Raw genomic sequence first — 20,098 nt, forward strand, 5'->3', positions numbered from 1 at the left:
TTTATATAGGCCTAAATCGTGGGTAGCCTAATTTAATTGGCATTGGACCCTGATGTGAAAAATCGTTACTGAATCGTATGGATATGCTTATAGAATCTATGACAGATTAATATGTGTCTTTCTTTAGAAATACAATTCCACTGACTGGATCTGGTGGCCAACAATAAAGCCATTTGCAATACACAGGCTAAATTATACAACGGGTGGGTCTAATTCTGAATGCTGATTGGTTAAAACCGCATTCCTGCCGGTGTCTATTTCACAAGTTACCGCTGGCTAAATCTATGACGTCAAAATGTTGATTCACTCTGTTCCATCTCACTGCGCAATCCACTGTCTCGTCAACCCTGGAAATGTATAAACTTGATATCCACTATAAAAAGCATCTAGATATTATCTCCCATTAATTTTTTTGCAATACATACGCTAAAATTGAATATAATAAAGTTATTAAATTTATGGAACCTCGGTCTTTTAACTGGCCTAATGACGAGAAACGTAGGGTCTATTTAACAGAAAACCTAAAACGTAATTTAATTACTCGAAGACTCCTCAAGTTTATTGGATGAGGGTGGTGCTTGATTGTTTCCATTCATTACCCCCTACGTCACATGTGTCAAACTCATTCTACGAAGGGCCGAGTGTCTTTGGGTATTCGCTCCTCCCTTGTTCTTGATTGATGAATTAAGGTCTCTAATTAGTAAAGAACTCCCCTCACCTGGTCTAGATCTTAAATGAAAGAAGAAAAAAAACTAGGCCCTCCATGGAATGAGTTTGACACCCCTGCCCAACGTGATTGATCATATTTCTAATGTGGCTTTCTCTTCAAAACGTTTTCTCTACTGAACATTACCCAGGATTTCCCTTCAGCCTTTTGAAACTATTTTGATGACGTTTACGGAAGTTATAGCGCCTCTGATGTGGACAAAATGATCGGGGATCTCTTGATATTCGGGTAATGTTCTCCTTTTTAAAATTGTGTTATTGAAACAAATCAACGACTTAATGAAAAGATTAATGATATTTAAAAAAAAATAGGTAATGTGATATTAAGCAATAGTGGTATTTTGTTTCAACCAGCCAGTGTGTAGTTTGATTGTTGTTCTTAGCAAGCTAACGCTTAGCAGGCGTAAAAGAAAGCTAACTACTACCAGCTACGCCTGTGTGGCTGAGCAAGCCTAGTTAGTTATTTTCTTTGCCAGCTCACTAACGTTAGCTAGCTACAGTAGCCCAGTTTAGACTTGCTTCGTGACAAAGTTGGAGTTCTGTGCCATGGCATGTGCTTCATTAGAAGTGATCATTTCTAGTTGTCTGTGTCCTCCTTTTTAGGACCTTACTCATGAATGCTGGTGCTGTGTTAAACTTCAAACTGTGAGTATGATCCAATTTTGAGTCTTACCCTGAAGACGTTGTGCATGTGTAACAGGTACTGTAGCTCTGCGTTGTGTGTGATTGATTGAGACTAAAGACGTTGACTTCAGAGATCAGTGTGTTTTATTGTATCAGAGTTCTCTATCCTGCATCCAAAATACAAAACATTTGTAGAGCATAAATAGGTCCTGCCAATCGTTGCCTCTCTCGCTCTCCTAGTGCATCAAAATTATTTTAAAATAAAGTGAGTACAGCCTCCTTGTAATGTATCAACACAATGTACATTTTACATAGATAAAACCACATAACTGCATCCAAAAGAAGACAAAACATTTGTAGAGCACAAATACGTTCTGCCAAACGTCACCTCTCTGTACAACGGACGGACAATACAAAGGACTGGGATTAGTCGAGGACCTTGCCATAGTTCACACATACAATACCTTAGCTAGCTAGTAACCACATGTTAAATTCATAATGTTAATATCATCCTAAAAAAGTACAATTACATCTTGACAATACATCCACTTATGAGTAAACTATACATCATTATTCATGAACAAAACACTGACTTTGTGCTTAATCTAACTTTTTTTTCTGAAGATGACAGAAAAAGCATACCTACCTCTCCCAGTGCATCAGTTATTTGAGCATGAGCACACAGGGTAAAACATAAGTATGCGCTCTCCTAATTCCCCAGGATGCAGGAATGCGTAATAACAAATCAACATGCTATATTAATATATGAACCTGGTGAAATTCAAAGTATTATAACTGATACACTGGTAACAGACAATATTGCTCAACCACATATTTTTACTAGCTCATCAATACAAGACAAACAACACTGTCCTCTATTACAGAAAGAGAAAGGAGACTCATGGAGGATTTGGAGATGAACCTCGTGGACCAACTACAGGTGTGTAATACATGACAGTATTAAAAATCTCACCTGTGAGAACTTTACAGGGTAACTAATACATGAAAAAGTAGGGACACTTGAGTGGTCTGCATTGAGAGAGAATCTATTTTTCAATAACATTAGGCTGCAGGCAGCTATGGCTGATGTTTCTGCATTGTTTGTATACCTTCCCCTTTTGCCTTTGAGTCAGACTGAAGCATGATTGGTACACTGCATTGCATGGTGGACAGTAGCCCAATATTGGACTGATGGACAGTAGCCCAATATTGGACTGAAGGAGCCTAACTTTAATCCTTATAGTTCTAGGAGTTTACATGTTCTCTTTGAGGTGAATTGTCTCTGGCAACCAAAACATCCACATACTCCATCTAAATGTGAATTGATTCTCAATTGCTGTACGGTTCTAGAAACATAAAACGCTCTACTTTCATATCACATCAAATTAATTTCACAAATGCAAAATATACTTACTGTACACTGTTTTAACAGTTCATCCAACTACATTTTTCAGTGACAACATATTTGTGATGTCAGTCGTCCATTTACACACAGGTGTTCGGTGACGCAGATAGCTAATTAGCACAGGTAGTCGACTCTCTTCCGTTTGTTTTCCTTAAACAAGCGATGTAAAATGGGAATATGGCCATGTGGGAACTCTAACCCTTTTAAAGGTGTGTGTGGTAATTTACCTTTTGGGGAAAATTATTTCTTGCTGATATGAAAGGTAAGTTCCTTACCAAAACCGTACTGCAAGCGATGTGTGTTTTAATGTTTAGAGCAAGCGTTAGGACTCTTAACAAAACTCCCCCAGCCAGAAGATACTAAGATACTATCGTCAATAGGCGATAAAGGTAGTTAGCATCTATAAACAGGCTAGATGGACCAATAAAACACAATGAAGGGCTGAAATTATTTAATGGCGTATTTGTTTTAGGTGACAACATCAGGGAGTTCCTCCTGAGTCTACGTTACTTCCGGATCTTCATTGCCTTATGGAACATCTTCATGATGTTTTGCATGATTCTGTAAGTATCTGCCATCTTGTAGAGGCTAATCTACTTAAGCAATAAGACCCGAGGGGGTGTGGTGTATATATGGCCAATATACCACAGCTAAGTGTTCTTCTTACGCACAATTGGCCATATGCCACAAACCCCTGAGTTGCCTTATTACTATTATAAACTGGTTACCAACGTAATTACAAGTGTAAAAATAATGTTTTGTCATACCTGTGGTATATGGTCTGATATACCACAGCGTTCAGCCAATCAGCATTCAGGGCTCAAACCACTCAGTTTATAATAGTAATGTTCACACTGAGGTGCTTCTGTGCCTCAAAAGGTATACTCCTTATTGACTATAATGTATTTATTGCCCATATCTATTACACTTACAGATTGTTTGGATCATGATCAACTTCGTTGTTGGATTGGGGACCCCTGCTGAAAAATGAAACAAATATTAAATCTTTTTTGAGTTGATACTTTGATGGGTTGCTCTTGTGTCAGATCCTGTGACCATTCTGTGCATTTACCTTGTATTTATATATCTCAATGTCTTGCCTGTAATTTTCAGTAAGCAGATGATTCTGCACAATAACACTTACTACTACATGTATAAGTTAGTTAAAACACATTTGTACATGTTATATTTGGACCTCCATGTTTATTCAACTGTGAATATACAAAACATTGGACTCTTGGCTGTTCTCTTCATAATTTTCTGTTCCTTTCAGACTTAGTATCTTATTTGGGTTGCTGACCTGTTATTTATAGTCCTCATTTTCTTCTAAAACTTGTGAATACAATGAGAAAATATGTAAATCCCCAACCATTTTAGACATGTTTGATGTGTTTCTTACATAGGCCTTCTGATGTTACCAGCAGTCAGACTTCAATTCATCGTTGTGTACTTTTGTCACATCTATAACCTTGTTCTGTATAATAAACCTTTACTCTGAAATGCACCTGGTGTTTTCAGCATACCTTTTTTCCTTTTCTATTCCGGTATTTGAGTAGTGTTTCAGTGATTCTCGACCGTTCACCTGTGTAAGCATGTAAAACATTTGTGTATTAAGTCTTCATTAAATGAATGAGCATAGGCCTATATAGGCTTCAGTTATGACATTTATCAGAATGTATTTTTTGGGCTCTACTGTTCATGCTAAATGTATTGAATTGAGACTACATAATGTTTAGTCTAAGACTAGATGCCCTCATGGCTACGCCCCTGCACAGTCATGTGGAATGCATAGATTGGGGCCTAATGCATTTATTTCAATTGACTGATTTCCATATGATCTGTAACTCTGTAAAATCGTCCATTGTTGCGTTTACTTTATTGTTCAGTATAAATACAGAATAATAAGAACTGCTCTGAGACAACGTTGTCCAGCTAGTGTTTGGTTACACATCCATCCTGCAATATGATAACCCAGTAATGAAACTGAATGTATACAAAAAATATCTCCTTATGTTGATACATTTCCATTCACAGTCGATGGCAGTGTACGTGGTGACGTCTCTGTGTTACAACATTTCCCACCATGCACCAGGAGAGCGTTTTTCAACAGCAGAGAAACCGATGTTGAAAGACCACTGCCACAGCGTTGGCTACTGCCGAAGAGGCAGTTGGACACATGCGTATTCGGAAGATCCTCTCTCTGGAGACAGTTATTCATTGCAAAATACATGAATACACCTGGACAACAAATAAAGCCCCATAAAATATGGGGCTTTATTTACTAACACATCTCCCAAAAGGCCTGTGAGTGTCTAAGTCACCCACCCGTCTTTTCGGAGGATTCCTCGCCCTCGTCTACTGTACTGATCCGCACCACTGCCAGGCAATGACATCGGCTACGGCAACTCCGCAGGAGATGAGAGACCGGCTGATGCAGGCCATCGATGGCCAAAGCAATGTGAGTTAACTAGTTAACTTTTCCACTCATTTTAAGTGTATGTAACCACAATTGCAATGGTCCCCTATTGTTATTGTTATTGTCTTATGACTAACGTCGACAGCGTACATTAGCTAACTACAGTAACGTTAGCTGTAAGCCTGGTAGCTAGGTAGATCTAAGAGTTTGTTGTTAAGCTAAGTAAATACTAGATACTAAGCTAGTTAATTAGCTGTGTAGTAACTAGCTAAACACACTGGACTCTGGACTGACCCCCAACATGTTGATAGCTTCGTATAAACAATACCGCGGTGTTGCTGGTAATGAACCATTCATGTAAACTCGCGAGATCAGGAGCCTTGTGAGGCTAGTATGTTGACATATTCGGTTCTCAACCAATAGTATAAATCATTATTCTCAACCGTTACTATACCTCAGCGTTTTCAACCTGTCTCAGTTATTCTAATAAAATAACTATCTGCTTACCTGTCATTTAGCACAGCTAGCTAGTTAGTTTTGATTTCGAAACGTAATGTTAGCTAACTAGCAAGCAAGCTAACTACACTGAACAAAAATATGAACGCAACATGTAAATTGTTGGTCCCATTACATTTAACATTTACATTTAAGTCATTTAGCAGACGCTCTTATCCAGAGCGACTTACAAATTGGTGCATTCACCTTATGACATCCAGTGGAACAGTCACTTTACAATAGTGCATCTAAATCTTAAAGGGGGGTGTGAGAGGGATTACTTATCCTATCCTAGGTATTCCTTAAAGAGGTGGGGTTTCAGGTGTCTCCGGAAGGTGGTGATTGACTCCGCTGTCCTGGCGTCGTGAGGGAGTTTGTTCCACCATTGGGGGGCCAGAGCAGCGAACAGTTTTGACTGGGCTGAGCGGGAGCTGTACTTCCTCAGTGGTAGGGAGGCGAGCAGGCCAGAGGTGGATGAACGCAGTGCCCTTGTTTGGGTGTAGGGCCTGATCAGAGCCTGGAGGTACTGAGGTGCCGTTCCCCTCACAGCTTCGTAGGCAAGCACCATGGTCTTGTAGCGGATGCGAGCTTCAACTGGAAGCCAATGGAGAGAGCGGAGGAGCGGGGTGACGTGAGAGAACTTGTTTCATGAGCTGAAACAAAAGATCACAGAAATGCTCAATACCCACAACGTGTATTTCTCTCAAATTTGTTTGTGAACATTTCTCCTTTGCCAAAATAATCCATCCACCTGACAGGTGTGGCATAGGGCTTAATGAATGTATTTAAATTTACAGATTTCCTCATATGAACTGTAACTCAGTAAAATCAATGAAATTGTTACATGTTGCGTTTTTATTTTGTTTCAGTATATTTAAAGATGCAAACAGTACCGTTGCCTATTACTATTGAAGCCAACCAGAGATAAAAACTGCGACTTTACTGGAGTTTAGTCCGCCACCCCTTTACTGATTTTTAAGTTAGGACCAAGTAGACTGGCGAGTGTGGACATTCAGCTAACTGCTTACTAGGCACTGTAGCTAGCTAACTAAATGGAAGAATGACCTGACCACTCTTAACCTAGCACCAACGTCAGCAATGTCTTTGGTAATTAGCTACCTATAGCATTCAGTGATTAGGCCTATTACCCAGTAAAGATAATTTGACAGACAATGTTTTAAATTGAAAGCGCACTAAACATATTCAGCACAGCCAGACTTGGATCAGTTTGTAGTGTAGGCTTAGTATGAGTGCCATCAGTCAAAGGCCCAACTACTTATGCTATTTGATATTAACAAAGTGTTCCCTTGAAAGAAATGTCTGAGGTAACCAAATGTGTTGTTGAAGTGCCAACACATTGCAAGGATGCTTGCCAAGTCTGTTGGTCAAGACTTGTGGGCCTACCTGTCATAGGCATTAGTGCTGAGCAATTTAGTGATTTTTGAAGTCTGTTTGATTATCAAAAATATATTTTTTTAAAGTCCTAAATTTCAGTTAACATTATTTTTTTTTACATGCATTATGAAATGATGACCGTAAAATTATAAGAGCTCTTTTTTTTCAATTGCCAAAAAATTAAAATATTCCATTGTCTCTCAGGTCCTCATAGACAAATAGGAAATTACTATGAAATATTGAAACATTTCAGTTGTGTATATTTCGTTTTATTTAATTTGATTATTTTTCATTCCTTAAAGTAATCTCATCTCTGCTCAGGCAGAAGCAGCCAGCCAGACAACCATCTAACATTACTCTGTTCTCCCCATACTGTACTGTCTTTAGTCATACTATTTAGCTAGGCTAGCCTGCCTAAGTACTGTATGCTGCAGAGCTGTCAGATGATCATTTTACTAGTTAAAAAAAAAACACAAGGCATACTTTCAACGGTGGTGTAAATTAATACTTAAGTAGATTTTGGGGGTATCTGTACTTTACTATTTATTTTTTATTTTTTGACGACTTTTATTTCACTACATTCCTAAAGAAAATGATGTACTTTTTACTCCACACATTTTCCCAGACACCCAAAAATACTCATTACATTTGGAATGCTTAGCAGGACAGTAAAATGGTCAATTCACAAGCTTATAAAGACGTCGTCTCTACTGGCTCTGGTCTGGCGGACTCACTAAACACAAATTCTTAATATGTAAATGATGCTGGAGTGTGGCCCTGGCTAGCCATAAATGTAAAAACGCATTGTGCTGCTGGTTTGCTTAATATTAGGAATTTGCAATGATTTATACTTTTACTTTTGATACTCAAGTATACTTCAAACCAAATACTTTTACTCAAGTAGTATTTTACTGGGTGAATCACTTTTACTTGTAATATCTATTAAAGTACTTTTACTTTTACTCAAGTATGATAATTGGGTACTTTTTCCACCACTGACTTTCACAAACTGTCTCTATCCGTCTCTCTCGTAGTAGTGTTGTGTACATTCCGCTCTCATGCGGCGGTGTTTGCGGTCTGTGTATCTTACCCTAACGTAGCAGGCGTAAAAGTGTATCTACTTTGATCTGGAAAATAACAGCCGCAATGGATTATGACCATTGTAGTTAATTACCACATTTATGCACTGAACTAGGTTGAATATTTGCTTCAGGAAAACTACAACTCTCAGCCCAGCTTCCCATATCTTAACTTAATTTCTCTCATGAATGAGAATGGGGTCTTGGCTAGAAGGGTTCCAGCTTTAATAAAATTAACATCAGATTTGACATTTCGCAGCAGGTTAGGAAAATTAGGTTAAGGTTGGGGAAAGGTTTAGGGTTAGCTAAAATTTAAACATTTGACATTACTTTGACCAGTGGTGGAAAAAGTACCCAAATCGAATTTTATTGGTCACATACACATGGTAAGCAGATGTTAATGCGAGTTTAGCTAAATGCTGGTCCCAATTGTGATACTTGAGTAAAGGTAATGATACCTTAATAGAAAATGACTCAAGTAAAAGTGAAAGTCACCCAGTAAAATAGTGTTTTGTTTGAAATATACTTAAGTATCAAAAGTAAATGTAATTATTAAAATATACTTAAGTATGAAAAGTGAAGTAAAAGTGTAAATAATTTCAAATTCCTTATATTAAGCAAACCAGCGGGCACCATTTTCTTGTTTTTTAAATTTACAGATAGCCAGGGGCACAATGCAACGCTCAGACATAATTTACAAAGCATTTGTGTTTAGTGAGTCCGCAACATCAGGGGCAGTAGATGACCAAGGATGTTCTCTTGGTAAGTGTGTGAATTGGACCATTTTCCTGTCCTGTTAAGCACTCAAAATGTAAGGAGTACTTTTAGCTGTCAGAGAAAATGTATGGAGTAAAAAGTACATAATTTTGATTCACTACATTCTTAAAGAAAATAAAGTTGTCAAAAATAAAAATGTAAAGTACAGATACCATAACAAAATGACTTAAGTAGTACTTTAGACCACTGACTTTGATAAAAGCTGGAATCTTTCTAGCCATGTCTGAGAAATGGTGTGATAGGCCCCTCCCAAAATGATTTGTTTAATAACTGAAAACCCCCTTGAAATGTAATTTATTCACTCAGCACTAATAGGCATACACTGCTGAAAATAACCTTTCTCTGCCAAGGCTTACAGCATAATATTCATTGAGCCAATTCAGAGCTGAGATTTGATTTGGGTTGTTATATATATTGTGTGTGTAAACAGTTTTAGTTGAACATATCTTGCACAAAACCCTCTTATTGTTGAGTCAAGTTTTTTTGAATATGAATAAATCTAGCCAGTCAGATTTAGTGGATTGGTTAGGTTTAGCCTAATGCTCCTTACTGGTATGACTAGAATGGCTAACATTTGCATGTGTATTCTCAGTTTTGTAATCTCAAACTTGAAACTGCTATCAGTTTACATCCCCGGTACAGGTGCACATCTGAAAGTCCATTCAAATTTAGCCATATGCTTTTGTCTTCCACATTTTACAGGGGAAATCACTGTGGGGTGCTAATCTGAATAACAGCCATTTGTATTTGATGATCAACAACACTAAATTCATCATCAGTGAGATTTCTGTTAAACAGAGATGGCTACACCATGGAAATTCTGATAGACTACTAGCTGCTGACAGACTACTATTTGCATTGTATAAGTGGTTGAAGCTGTGTAGGCTAATGTTTGGGGGGGGGGGTGACATTTTATACGAGGCTAGTAGGCCTTAACATCTAACTACTCCTGTATATTGTTTTTTGAGATGAAAAACATTCAAACTAAACAAAATGTCAGACTGAGGGGAGCTACCAAGAAGCTAGCCAGAGAGAGACTCATGATATTCATAACTTAGTTAAAGATATTGTAGTCCTGCTGCTGCCTGCAGACATGACTTGTTGGCGAACATGTTATTTGTTTTCATATGGTCTCTGTCCACAGGTCAGTAGCTGACTGTCAACCTCTATACATCCATTGATCTGGGGAATGATCCGTTAGGCCTCATCAATTAAAAGGGCGACAATGAAACTGTACTTTTGTGGGTACTCATGGACCAGGGTTGGGAAACACTGCCATAGATGGCTATTTCTAACTTATCAGAAATGTCCAGATCAACTAGCCCATGTCAGGTTTTTTTAACTAGGTGTTTTATCCCAAAGATTTTGTAGTAATGTTCAAGTCACTCAAATATCACATGAATACACATTACACATGGCAATATGTATAGAATTCCAAGAATATGAGCTTTAAAATGGCTAAATGTTCTCTGCACCCCATGACAATGTGTAGAATTGCATGAAATAAGCTTTAAACCTGCAACATTTTCTCTCCGCCAACAAGAGGGGTGTGAACAGTTCTTGTGCCCATAGAAATAGAAGTGGTGTGCACGTGCAGGGGGGATGTGGGATGTTCCCCAATGGTGGAAGGGGGGACTTGAGTGAAAAAGTTTAAACACCTGATCTAAGCCACCGACTCTATGGATGTCAGTGTGTGGTTTTGAATCCAATGATTTGCTATATACACTCAAAGCTCTTTATTTACAAATATCCAAATGCCTCATCTGTCTTTGTAAATAGTAATTGAGGGTTTTCCTAGGGACATTTTCTGTCTTTCTTTATTATGAATAGTTTTAACATGATTTGATGTTTACTTTCCAGCAGATCTGCAACATGGTGGCTGTAATGGAAGTAATTTCCTATTTGGAGAAATATCCCATCACCAAGGAAGCACTTGAGGTAGGATACACTAGGGGTAAATATCCATAATAATATTATGTCAGCTCTTGGAAATAGATGTTGTGAAGATTGGGTTTGTACTAAAGAAAACTTCCTGTTCTTCCTCAAGGAAACCCGCCTTGGCAAGCTGATCAACGACGTAAGGAAAAAGACGAAGGATGAGGATCTCGCCAAGCGCGCAAAGAAGCTCCTGCGCACATGGCAGAAGCTAATTGAGCCTGGGCAGAGTGAGGCACTATCCAAGGGGCATATGGGTCTGCCAGGCGCTGCCAACGGTGGTATGCATCTCTGCCGGATGGACGTCTCCCCTCCAGCTGCTATCTCGCCTTCAGGTAAAATGGTTCCGGAACTCAAGAATAGAAATGACTTCAACAACCGTTACTCCCCCAAAGCGGAAAAGTCAGGCACCCGAAAACGGAAGGGGGAACAGAGGGACAGGCAGCACATACCAGTGAAAATGTCCAAAATAACCGCCTATGAAAGAACACACAACTCGCGACTGCCAACAAATGGAATTGGAGCCGGTCCTGAGGCTTTTACGGACACATGTGGTACACATCTTAAATCAGACAAGGATGGTGCTGAGCATCTTGACATCGACAGGCTCAACAATATCCCTGTCAATGCTGTCAAACCTCACCCTAGCTCACCGGGAGTAGCCAAACCTCTGAGCACTTCCACATTGCTCAAAACGACTGTTTTGCAACAGCATGGCAAAATGGACCTGGCTGTCTCAGGAGGGGGGCTGCATCAGCCCAAACACCCTCGAAGCAACTCATATAGTCCCAGAAGTATAAAACAGGATGCGGTAGTTAAACTGTCTATGACCAAATCAACGACTCTACTGAGCCCTGCTAGGGGCCCCAGGGTCATGGACAGCTCTGGACTGGGGCCCTCTCCTTTGCATTCTCCACACCTTTTAACCCCATGTATGCAGGGTTCCCTCACTGTTGGGCCTCTGCCTACAGAGTCTGCCCTTCATTGGGACGGACCGGCAGACGTGGACCAACGCCTTCAACAAAGCACTCTGCACCTCAAAGCCTCGTCCCACAGCGAGGTGAAGGCAGAGAGTGATGGTTCTGTCACTAGCACAGAGAGAAAGAGGAGAAAGAAATACAGGTCCAGAGACTATACAGTGAACTTGGGTGGGCAGCCCACGGAAGAGACCACAATGCCATGTAGGTTAAAAGACCGTAGACTTACGTTTGACCCTGTAACAGGGCAGATCAAACCCTCAACCCTCAAAGAGTCTGACCCGGAACGGGAGGCCACAGTGGCTCCGGTCACACCAGAACTTCCTCGGACAGAACTGCTCAAGCAGAACCATTGTGCACAGAATAGCCCTGTTACTCCCAGTCCGTTTCAACAGACCAACTGGAAAGAGCTGTCAAGGAATGAAATCATCCAGTCCTACCTTAACCGTCAAAGCAATGTGCTCACATTGTCTGGGGCTCAAACCTCGGGGGCACACTTTTTCATGTCTGAGTACTTGAAACAAGAGGGACATCATATCAAAGAGGGCAGAAAAAAACACATGCTGGTACCAAATATCCCTGATACGGACTTACCAGGGGTGAGCCGAGCGGTCACAAACAAGGATCTCAACAGAATACACAAGGAGCACTGGCCTGGGGTGAATGGTTGCTATGACACCAAGGACAACTGGTATGAATGGACAGATTGCATTTCCTTAGACTCACATGGGGATGATGGCAAGCTGAATATCCTGCCATATGTCTGCCTAGACTGAGTTTAATGAGCTGTGGCTTCAAGAGGGAAAAATGGCACCTTCCTTGGCTGAGTGCAAAAAGGCAATTGTCAATGGAAGAACCTGCTCACTCCTTTGCAGACGTCGTGTAAGAGAGGCCTTGCTAATTGTGCTGCTCCCATAAAAAGCAAACGTTGATCAGTGTTCGATGGGAGAGAGCTCAGCTGAAGCATCACTGAAGTTCTTTGAGTGGAATGGGTCCATACATTGTCTGCCAAATGCTAAGAGTTTAAGGTGTCCAGTAACTGCAAGTATGGAACCTGTTTGGCATGTACATGCTGGCAAAGGGAATGAAACGTGTGGTTATATCATGTATGCATTTATTTCTCATTTTCTTTCATTTTGTTAGTTACATAAAATAAAATTATACACTTCACTTATTCAATCAGTTCTGCTTGTCAGGTAAGGTAAAACTGTGTTCTGCATATTTTCTCACAAAAATTGTTTGTAGTAGCAACATTCCATACCACCATACAACTAGAACGGTTCTTGCACCAACACTAACATCTTAATATACAGGGAAACTATCTGCAAAATGACACATTATGGAAATGTGAGTTAATAGCATTTTCTTTAGCTTTTCCTTTTTTCCTGTTTCTAGGTAGTAAAATATGAATTCTAATGGCAAAGCAGATGATGCTACAACATTGCAACTATGAGGAAAAACAGAAAAATAAAATGTTTATGCTGGAAATATACTTGTTCCCATTCCTTTATATTGTTTGCCTTATGGAAAACAATGTTTCTTCAAACGGAGCCTTAGTGAATGTACATAAATTTGCCTTTTTGTGTTCAGGAATTCAGAGGAGAACATATTTGCTACTTAGTCCTTTTTAAATGGACACGTTGATACAGTATGTGTTAATAAAAAATAAAAAAGCATATCGTGAGTGTCTTTCTCCCTTTCATGTGGAAAGCCGTTTGGGTCTTTGCGTGTCAAATATTCACGTCAAATAAGCTTGTTGACCAATCAGGACCTGAATATGACATTTGTCACAACTATTTATAGATACGTATGCTATGTTGCCGTTATTTGATTAATGGTTGTCGGACACATCTATGTGAAGTTAGCCACAATAGTGGACTTTGCGGTTAGCCTTCAAAATAAAAGTATATCAATGACTTTGATGCAAATTAATACAAATAGTAGAATTATGCCATACTTGAATAGATCAGGTAAACGAGGTTGGAATGTGTAAGGATTTAGGATTAATGCATTTTAAACGTACCATATTAGTTAAGATTGAATTGTTTGAACAACAGCTGCTTTGTCTTTATCTGTGTGTGTGACAAGAACTGAGTAACATGGTGTGACTTGCATGTTGCAAAGCGGTGTACTGTTTGCTACATTTGCTTTGCCTGTCTGTGTGTGAGACAATATTGAGCACATGGTGTGACTTGCTGCATGTTACAAAGTTGTGGTAATCAGGTATAGGGAGGGGTGGTCATCACAAGGTTTAACTGAGATGGAAAAATACTGAACAACACAATAGCAGGAACTGAGCAACTGTTACAACTAGGGTGTGATACCAGAACAGTGAGAATCTATACATCGACAGAGGGTGGACTCCAAGAAGCGCCAAGAGACTAGGACTAGTCTGAGCGCCTGCGATAGGCTGAGCAAGTCTCTACTGTGATAGGCCAACAGACGGGTTGGAACTATGTCTATCACAGTATAAGAACAGCTGTTTACGTACATCCTGTCAGTTCTCTGTTTGCCCTGCGAGGTGGGATAGAGAGCCCGTATATACGAAAATTGCATTTACCTTAATTAAAGATCATTAACGACAGGTTCTGACTTTTATTCTTCCTGATACCGGATTCGAAAGACGCAGCCTCTAACAAATGTTAAATAAAATCAACAAAAGACTATTTGTTAATCTGACAAAAATGTTGAAATCACACTGGATGTATTTTACTTTAGAATTGCATTGGGTGCATACTTCACTGTACAGCCTTGCCTATGGATTATGGATCAATGACATGGGTATCAGTCTACTCCGTGACACCCAGAGAACATTAGCTTCGTAGCTCTCATTGCGGGACTCTGAAACAACTGTGAATTGAGCCACATTTATTGTCAACCTATGTGTATTGAACACTATTTCAGAGGGAAAACAATACTGTGTTTTGGAGTCTGATATCTCTGAGGAGGACGTTGGGGAAAAAAATATCTTGTGTACTGATCCCCAATCTGTAGGTAAAGCTGTACAGTGCAATATGAATGACACAATAGGCTGACTGGGGAGGTGATTTCACAGTCACAGTCCTGCAATAAGTGCTACAATGCTATTATTTGTATAATCTCTTCACAGTTGTGTTGTGTGGGTGTCACCGAGTAGACTGATACCCCATTTCATTGCATTATTCCACCAAATGTGACCTTCTGCAACACTTTCAAATAGGTACTTTTATTTTGAAGACAAACCACACATTCCACCATTGTGACTAATCCTTATTGTGTCTAGCTTTACAACACAACCCTGTCCGGTTGAGCCCCACTAGCCAGATGAAGCTAGCTGGCTGCTTATATCGTTAGCTTTGGGCAAAAGGGTTAAGTAGCTGGATAGCTATTTATTTTCATGAACCTAAGTTCAGTTCCAATTGGCTACCTAGCTAATACTTACAAGGATTCCTAAATCATTGTTAAGAATAATGAAAATTACTGCAGTTTCTACTGGTCATAGTTTTCTGGCTGGTTGTATTGGTGCTAGCTAGGTACCAAGCTAAAGCTAGTTATCCCAAACACCGCTTCCCATTAACTTCCATGGAAGGTGGCGTGGGAGGCGGTGAAAAAGTTCAACCTTACCCATCTTTATGCAAATCACCAGCGACGACAACTGGGCGATGACCAATCATATCGAGTGGTTCGTCCCATGACGAATTTGTGTGACCCAAGGCTAGAGACGTTCTTCAGCAAAGATGGCTGACAAAAATACTCGGACGGAAGCAAATGTGATTGAAACGTTAACGAATCATCCAAAAAATGTAGTTGACAGTAATATGTTAGTTAATGTAGAGAAACGATTATGCATTTTTTTAAATCATAAAGTTAATTTACGTAAATCGCGATTTAGCTTACTAGATAACATTAGCCAGCTAGCTTTATGTTGTGACATGAGTATGACATTATGGTTGTTTGTTTTAAGGACTCCTGAAACAACCAGCAAACCAGGCTGTCATCTTGTGAAACAATGGATGTAAAGAATCTAGTAGCTAGCTAAAGCATTTACTGCAAATTGAATGTAAAATTTGTTCAGCTTGCCTTGCTGATATTTGCCATGCAAGGGAGATAGCTAGCTACGTTCTTGCTTATTGTGCAGTGGAGGATAAAAAATACCTGTATATGCCAATGGATGTGTAGCTAGCTATCTAGCCGATCTGTATGGACCCAACCGTTTGGTATACATATTTGTTCAGAACCAAGCTATCATAGCCAGTTGTATTAACTTCAAAACAGTCAATGACATTAATGAAGCCTAAGGATTCAGTAGAATATAACTTTGTGCCAAGGATGCAAGTCGTATATACATGTAGTTATTACCATGCATGAGATCCCCACATTGTAGCCTGTATATTTAATATATTCAATGATCATGTACTCTACCTTGGCAAATAAAGGTGCAGTTCAGGTATAAATGTCTAAGATTATTTTTCAGTCATATCCAATACCAGGAGATGAAATTCCAGTCTTTGAATGATGCGTGTCTGCATGTATGTATTACAATTATACACTTCAACAGTGTTTATCAATCTTGGTTCTGGGACATCAATGGTTACACATTGTAACTAAGACTAGAAACAGGATTTAACTAGTTAAAGGCTGATTTGTAACTTGTAAATACTCTAAAACCCATTCATCTCAATATCTAATGCCCTTCATCTGCATTGATTTGATAAACACAGGATAGGTATAGTATTTCATCAAATGAGACTTAATTTCAACCAGTAGAGAATGTGAAATGCTTTATTGAAAGAAGTTCATTATTAAAGTGTTATAAACACATGCATTAAATATTATAATTGTAATATAAATACAAGTTCAATCTGTACTTCAATGCACATCTGTTGTGCATTATAAAAACAGAGGAAGAGGCATAAAAGGGAAAGAGCAGGGAATGCAGCATATGATTAATGAATCAGTGCTACCCAAACATTCTTTCAGTTCATCAAAATTACAGTGTTTCTAGTCAGCCCGAAGGTTATCTTAAGAGCGGGTAAGGTGGCAATGATGGGACCAGGGGTTGGCATCCTCTCATGTCAAAATATATCTGCAGACGAGCCAGATGGAGAGAGAGAGCATGTTTAAGCCTTGTTTTCATTTTTTTATTCAAACATTGTTAATCATCAATCACCAGGAAGTGAAATGCAAAACTGATCTTCGATAATTAACTCTGGGACTACTGCATCTCTGTATTTCAATGTAAAGCATCTCTTTAATAATACTTCCTGTTGACCTGACCAAGTGACCTCACCATGCTGTGCCCTCTATGTTGCCAAGTCAGATGCGGGAGAGGTTCACCTACATAGCTGATATAACCTAGAGGATTTAGGAAGAAGAGAGGGATGAAGTGAAGGAGAAAGACTTATTGAGAAAATAAGGTAGTTAGAGACAGTGTTCAATAGGAATTTGTGCGTGTGGCCTCACCTGGTGTCCACACCAAGTGGCTACAGAGTACTTTATGCTGAAAAACATGAACGGACACACGAGGACAAACAATATAGCGTAGTTATAGAAATAATGAAGTGTCTTACTATTCTCCATGGTTGGCCTTGCCTATTTTTTGAAGGTGGAAGGAGCCAGTTATATACCTGAGCCTGCTTACTGCACAACACAATTCATCAATCAGATTGATACATGCGTTTGGGCTATAGGGTGTCTAATTGTTCTACATTTTTTCAATGTGGTTGATTTAAAATAGCCTGTTTTGTTTTTGTACAGGCATCACACACTTACCTAAATAGCACCATTACCTGAGAAGTTGAAATCAAAGGGAGAGAAAGTGGGAATTGAATAACTGCAGTTGACATAGCTAAGTAAATGGAAGAATACTCTTATTGCAATGTGCATGGCTATTAAAAGAGCCTTTGGTTGTGCATAGTGTAGTCTATGGCATTGTCAGGGAACAGCACCCTCTTAGTAGAAGTAGGAGGTGAAGATCTCCCGCACACAGATTGCCTCTTTTGCTGCGTTGTTGGACCCCATCCTTGAAACATCCTGCAGAGCAGCAGACTTCCCCTCTGGCACATGGCGGCGAGCTGCAGATCCCCTCCTGGTCCTCGTGTCCATCCTCATGAAGTTATGCAGGACACAGGTAGCCTTCACACACCTGAATTCCTCCAGGAGGCAGTCCCTGGTGACCCAACCTTGCAGTGCCCTACACGTTAACTAGGCAATCGTTTTGAAGATATCTCCAGTTACAAGGTATCTGTAAGAATATGGAAGACAATGTAATTAGACTTTTACATCACCAGGTCATTGTAGATTACTAAAGTATAATATCCCTTATAACATTGGATTGATAGATGTGTAGCGTGGTTCATTCTGCGTTGTGTACTTTAATTAGGACGCTGCCACAACTGCAGGTCTGCTAGTTGAATTATTTTTATTTGCCCTGCACACGAAGAGACAACACACATTATGTTAACCCTTGGAGCGGTCCTTGCTCTCAGGCACCTGCGCAAGCACATGGAAACTCACTCAAACACTGTCCCAAGTACTCACAAGTTACAATAGATACCCTAGTTAGCGAGCTTTGTGATACTTGTTAACATAAATCTTTATATTATCCACATTGTAACAAACTTATGGTAGCATAACAGTCCATTGTGTAACATTATGACGGTTTTATATTAAACAATTTCGGAGCCAAGGAAAACATACCTTACCAGCTGAAGGTCAGGCAAAAGAAAACAATAAGGGGGTAAGGAAATACAGGTAACCTGCGATGGACCAAACAAAAATATACAAAACTTTTACAATCACATGTACAATATTGATATGAAAAAGTGTTTGTACACCAAAGAAAAACATTAGCTATGCAGCTGTAATTACATTTAAAAAATACACTGAATTATTATTATTATCAAATTATTAACATCCCCTCTTGACCTGGCCTATTTGAATTGGTCCTTGTGTGCAATTTGGTGCAAAATCTAGGGGAATAACATCACACTGCTACAGATGCATGGGCACACGTGTTGCATGTGACAATTACAGGATCATATCAAGGATAGCATCACAAATGAATACATAAATACCACTTGAAGAATTGATCATTTGAATCAGGTGTGCAGTGCTAAGGCAAAAATAAATGTGCACTTCTTTGAGTACCCAGCACTGAGAATCACTGCTCTTCATATGTAGACAGGCTTTCATAGCTCTTTATCCGAGAACAGAAAACCTCACAAGACTTCATTATACTCAAATTTCAACGCACTGAATGTAATGTTACTATCATCTCCGTCCTCACTTCTAGGGACAGGGACTACACAAGTATCTGTCTTATCCAGAATAGCCTACTTTCTTACTTTGACTTTTGGGGCTGCTAGCTACAAATGCATTTGGAGTTTGTTTTTTACAATGATAAATACATCAAGATAACTAATATGAAGTTAGGTAGCTGGTGAAATGTAATTAACTTAGCTAGCTATCTATAGAGTATGTGAAGTTGGCTAGATAGCTAACGTTAGCTTGCTCAATTAAGTTAGCCTGCACTGTAGCTACTTAGCTAATAATGCATCTTAACATTTTCGACATATATTTACTTACTTGAATAGGTTCTCCCAGCCATGTCAACAATTGGAAACAGGGTAGCAAAGTTTGTCACTAGACCGTTTTAGAGGATATTACTATTGAACTATTTACTTACTAATAAGACCTTCATACAAACGTGCTGTGCTGAATTTTTGACGCACGGTCAAAATACTGCCAGCACGCCCACAAGCGAATCACAATAAGCGGTCATTTAACGTGTACATGCCGGGTTAAGCGGTATTGTAAACACCGACGATGAACGATTTGTCATCGCCGGTGTTTGCAGACTTTTTTGTACAGCTTTGACATTGTTACTGATAGTAGTGGTTGCGCTTGGCTTGCACGTGTAAATTCAGAACACACAACATTCTATATTATAACTGTGTTATTTGACATGACAAAACCCAAACGGCGTTCCAACCTATAGTATTCTTTCGATATAACTGTCTGTATCTTGTTGCAAACATCTCAGGCCAGACGAGCGCATCAACAATGGCTCGAATTTTAAACTCAATATCCACATTGTAAGCAGTTAAATTAACTCTCTTTTGAGCCCGTCTTTCTCAAAGTAGCCTACAAACATACATTGGACTTCAATGCGCTATCCAGATGACATTTTTTGATCATTTCTCAAGTTTCTATTTCTGAGTCCCTAGTATAGAACGCCCTCTGGGGGAGGATCTACTATCGCTCTGCACTGCAGGTGGAAATGTCTGTT

General features: G+C 39.4%; 2 protein-coding genes and 1 long non-coding RNA gene across 5 annotated transcripts; 2 read left to right on the forward strand and 1 right to left on the reverse strand.

Annotated features, from left to right (window-relative positions):
* The first annotated feature begins 737 nt into the window (after positions 1 to 737).
* smim7 (small integral membrane protein 7) lies at positions 738 to 4,259 on the forward strand. Its single transcript, XM_046303198.1, has 5 exons — positions 738 to 955; positions 1,330 to 1,371; positions 2,235 to 2,290; positions 3,228 to 3,318; positions 3,690 to 4,259. Exons 1-5 carry the CDS (start codon positions 930 to 932, stop codon positions 3,703 to 3,705), a joined length of 231 nt encoding a protein of 76 aa, XP_046159154.1. The 5' UTR covers positions 738 to 929; the 3' UTR covers positions 3,706 to 4,259.
* A 578-nt stretch (positions 4,260 to 4,837) lies between these two features.
* Positions 4,838 to 14,343, forward strand: LOC123998177 (mediator of RNA polymerase II transcription subunit 26-like). Of its 2 annotated transcripts, none has more exons than XM_046303186.1 (3): positions 4,838 to 5,213; positions 10,781 to 10,855; positions 10,965 to 14,343. In XM_046303186.1, exons 1-3 carry the CDS (start codon positions 5,142 to 5,144, stop codon positions 12,603 to 12,605), a joined length of 1,788 nt encoding a protein of 595 aa, XP_046159142.1. In that variant the 5' UTR covers positions 4,838 to 5,141; the 3' UTR covers positions 12,606 to 14,343. The 2 variants fall into 2 exon arrangements, with proteins under 2 accessions (XP_046159142.1, XP_046159135.1); XM_046303179.1 differs by having other exon boundaries at positions 4,839 to 5,213; positions 10,778 to 10,855.
* Positions 14,344 to 16,572: 2,229 nt separating this feature from the next.
* LOC123991478 lies at positions 16,573 to 19,984 on the reverse strand. Of its 2 annotated transcripts, XR_006830807.1 has the most exons (3): positions 19,396 to 19,984; positions 18,508 to 18,566; positions 16,573 to 18,052 (listed from the first exon to the last, which is right to left on the reverse strand). It is a non-coding gene; the product is annotated as an uncharacterized LOC123991478 (long non-coding RNA). The 2 variants fall into 2 exon arrangements; XR_006830806.1 differs by lacking the exon at positions 18,508 to 18,566.
* Between the last annotated feature and the right edge of the window lie 114 nt (positions 19,985 to 20,098).

Source organism: Oncorhynchus gorbuscha, linkage group LG02 (assembly GCF_021184085.1).
Source record: "Oncorhynchus gorbuscha isolate QuinsamMale2020 ecotype Even-year linkage group LG02, OgorEven_v1.0, whole genome shotgun sequence".
Taxonomy (NCBI): Eukaryota; Metazoa; Chordata; class Actinopteri; order Salmoniformes; family Salmonidae; genus Oncorhynchus; species Oncorhynchus gorbuscha.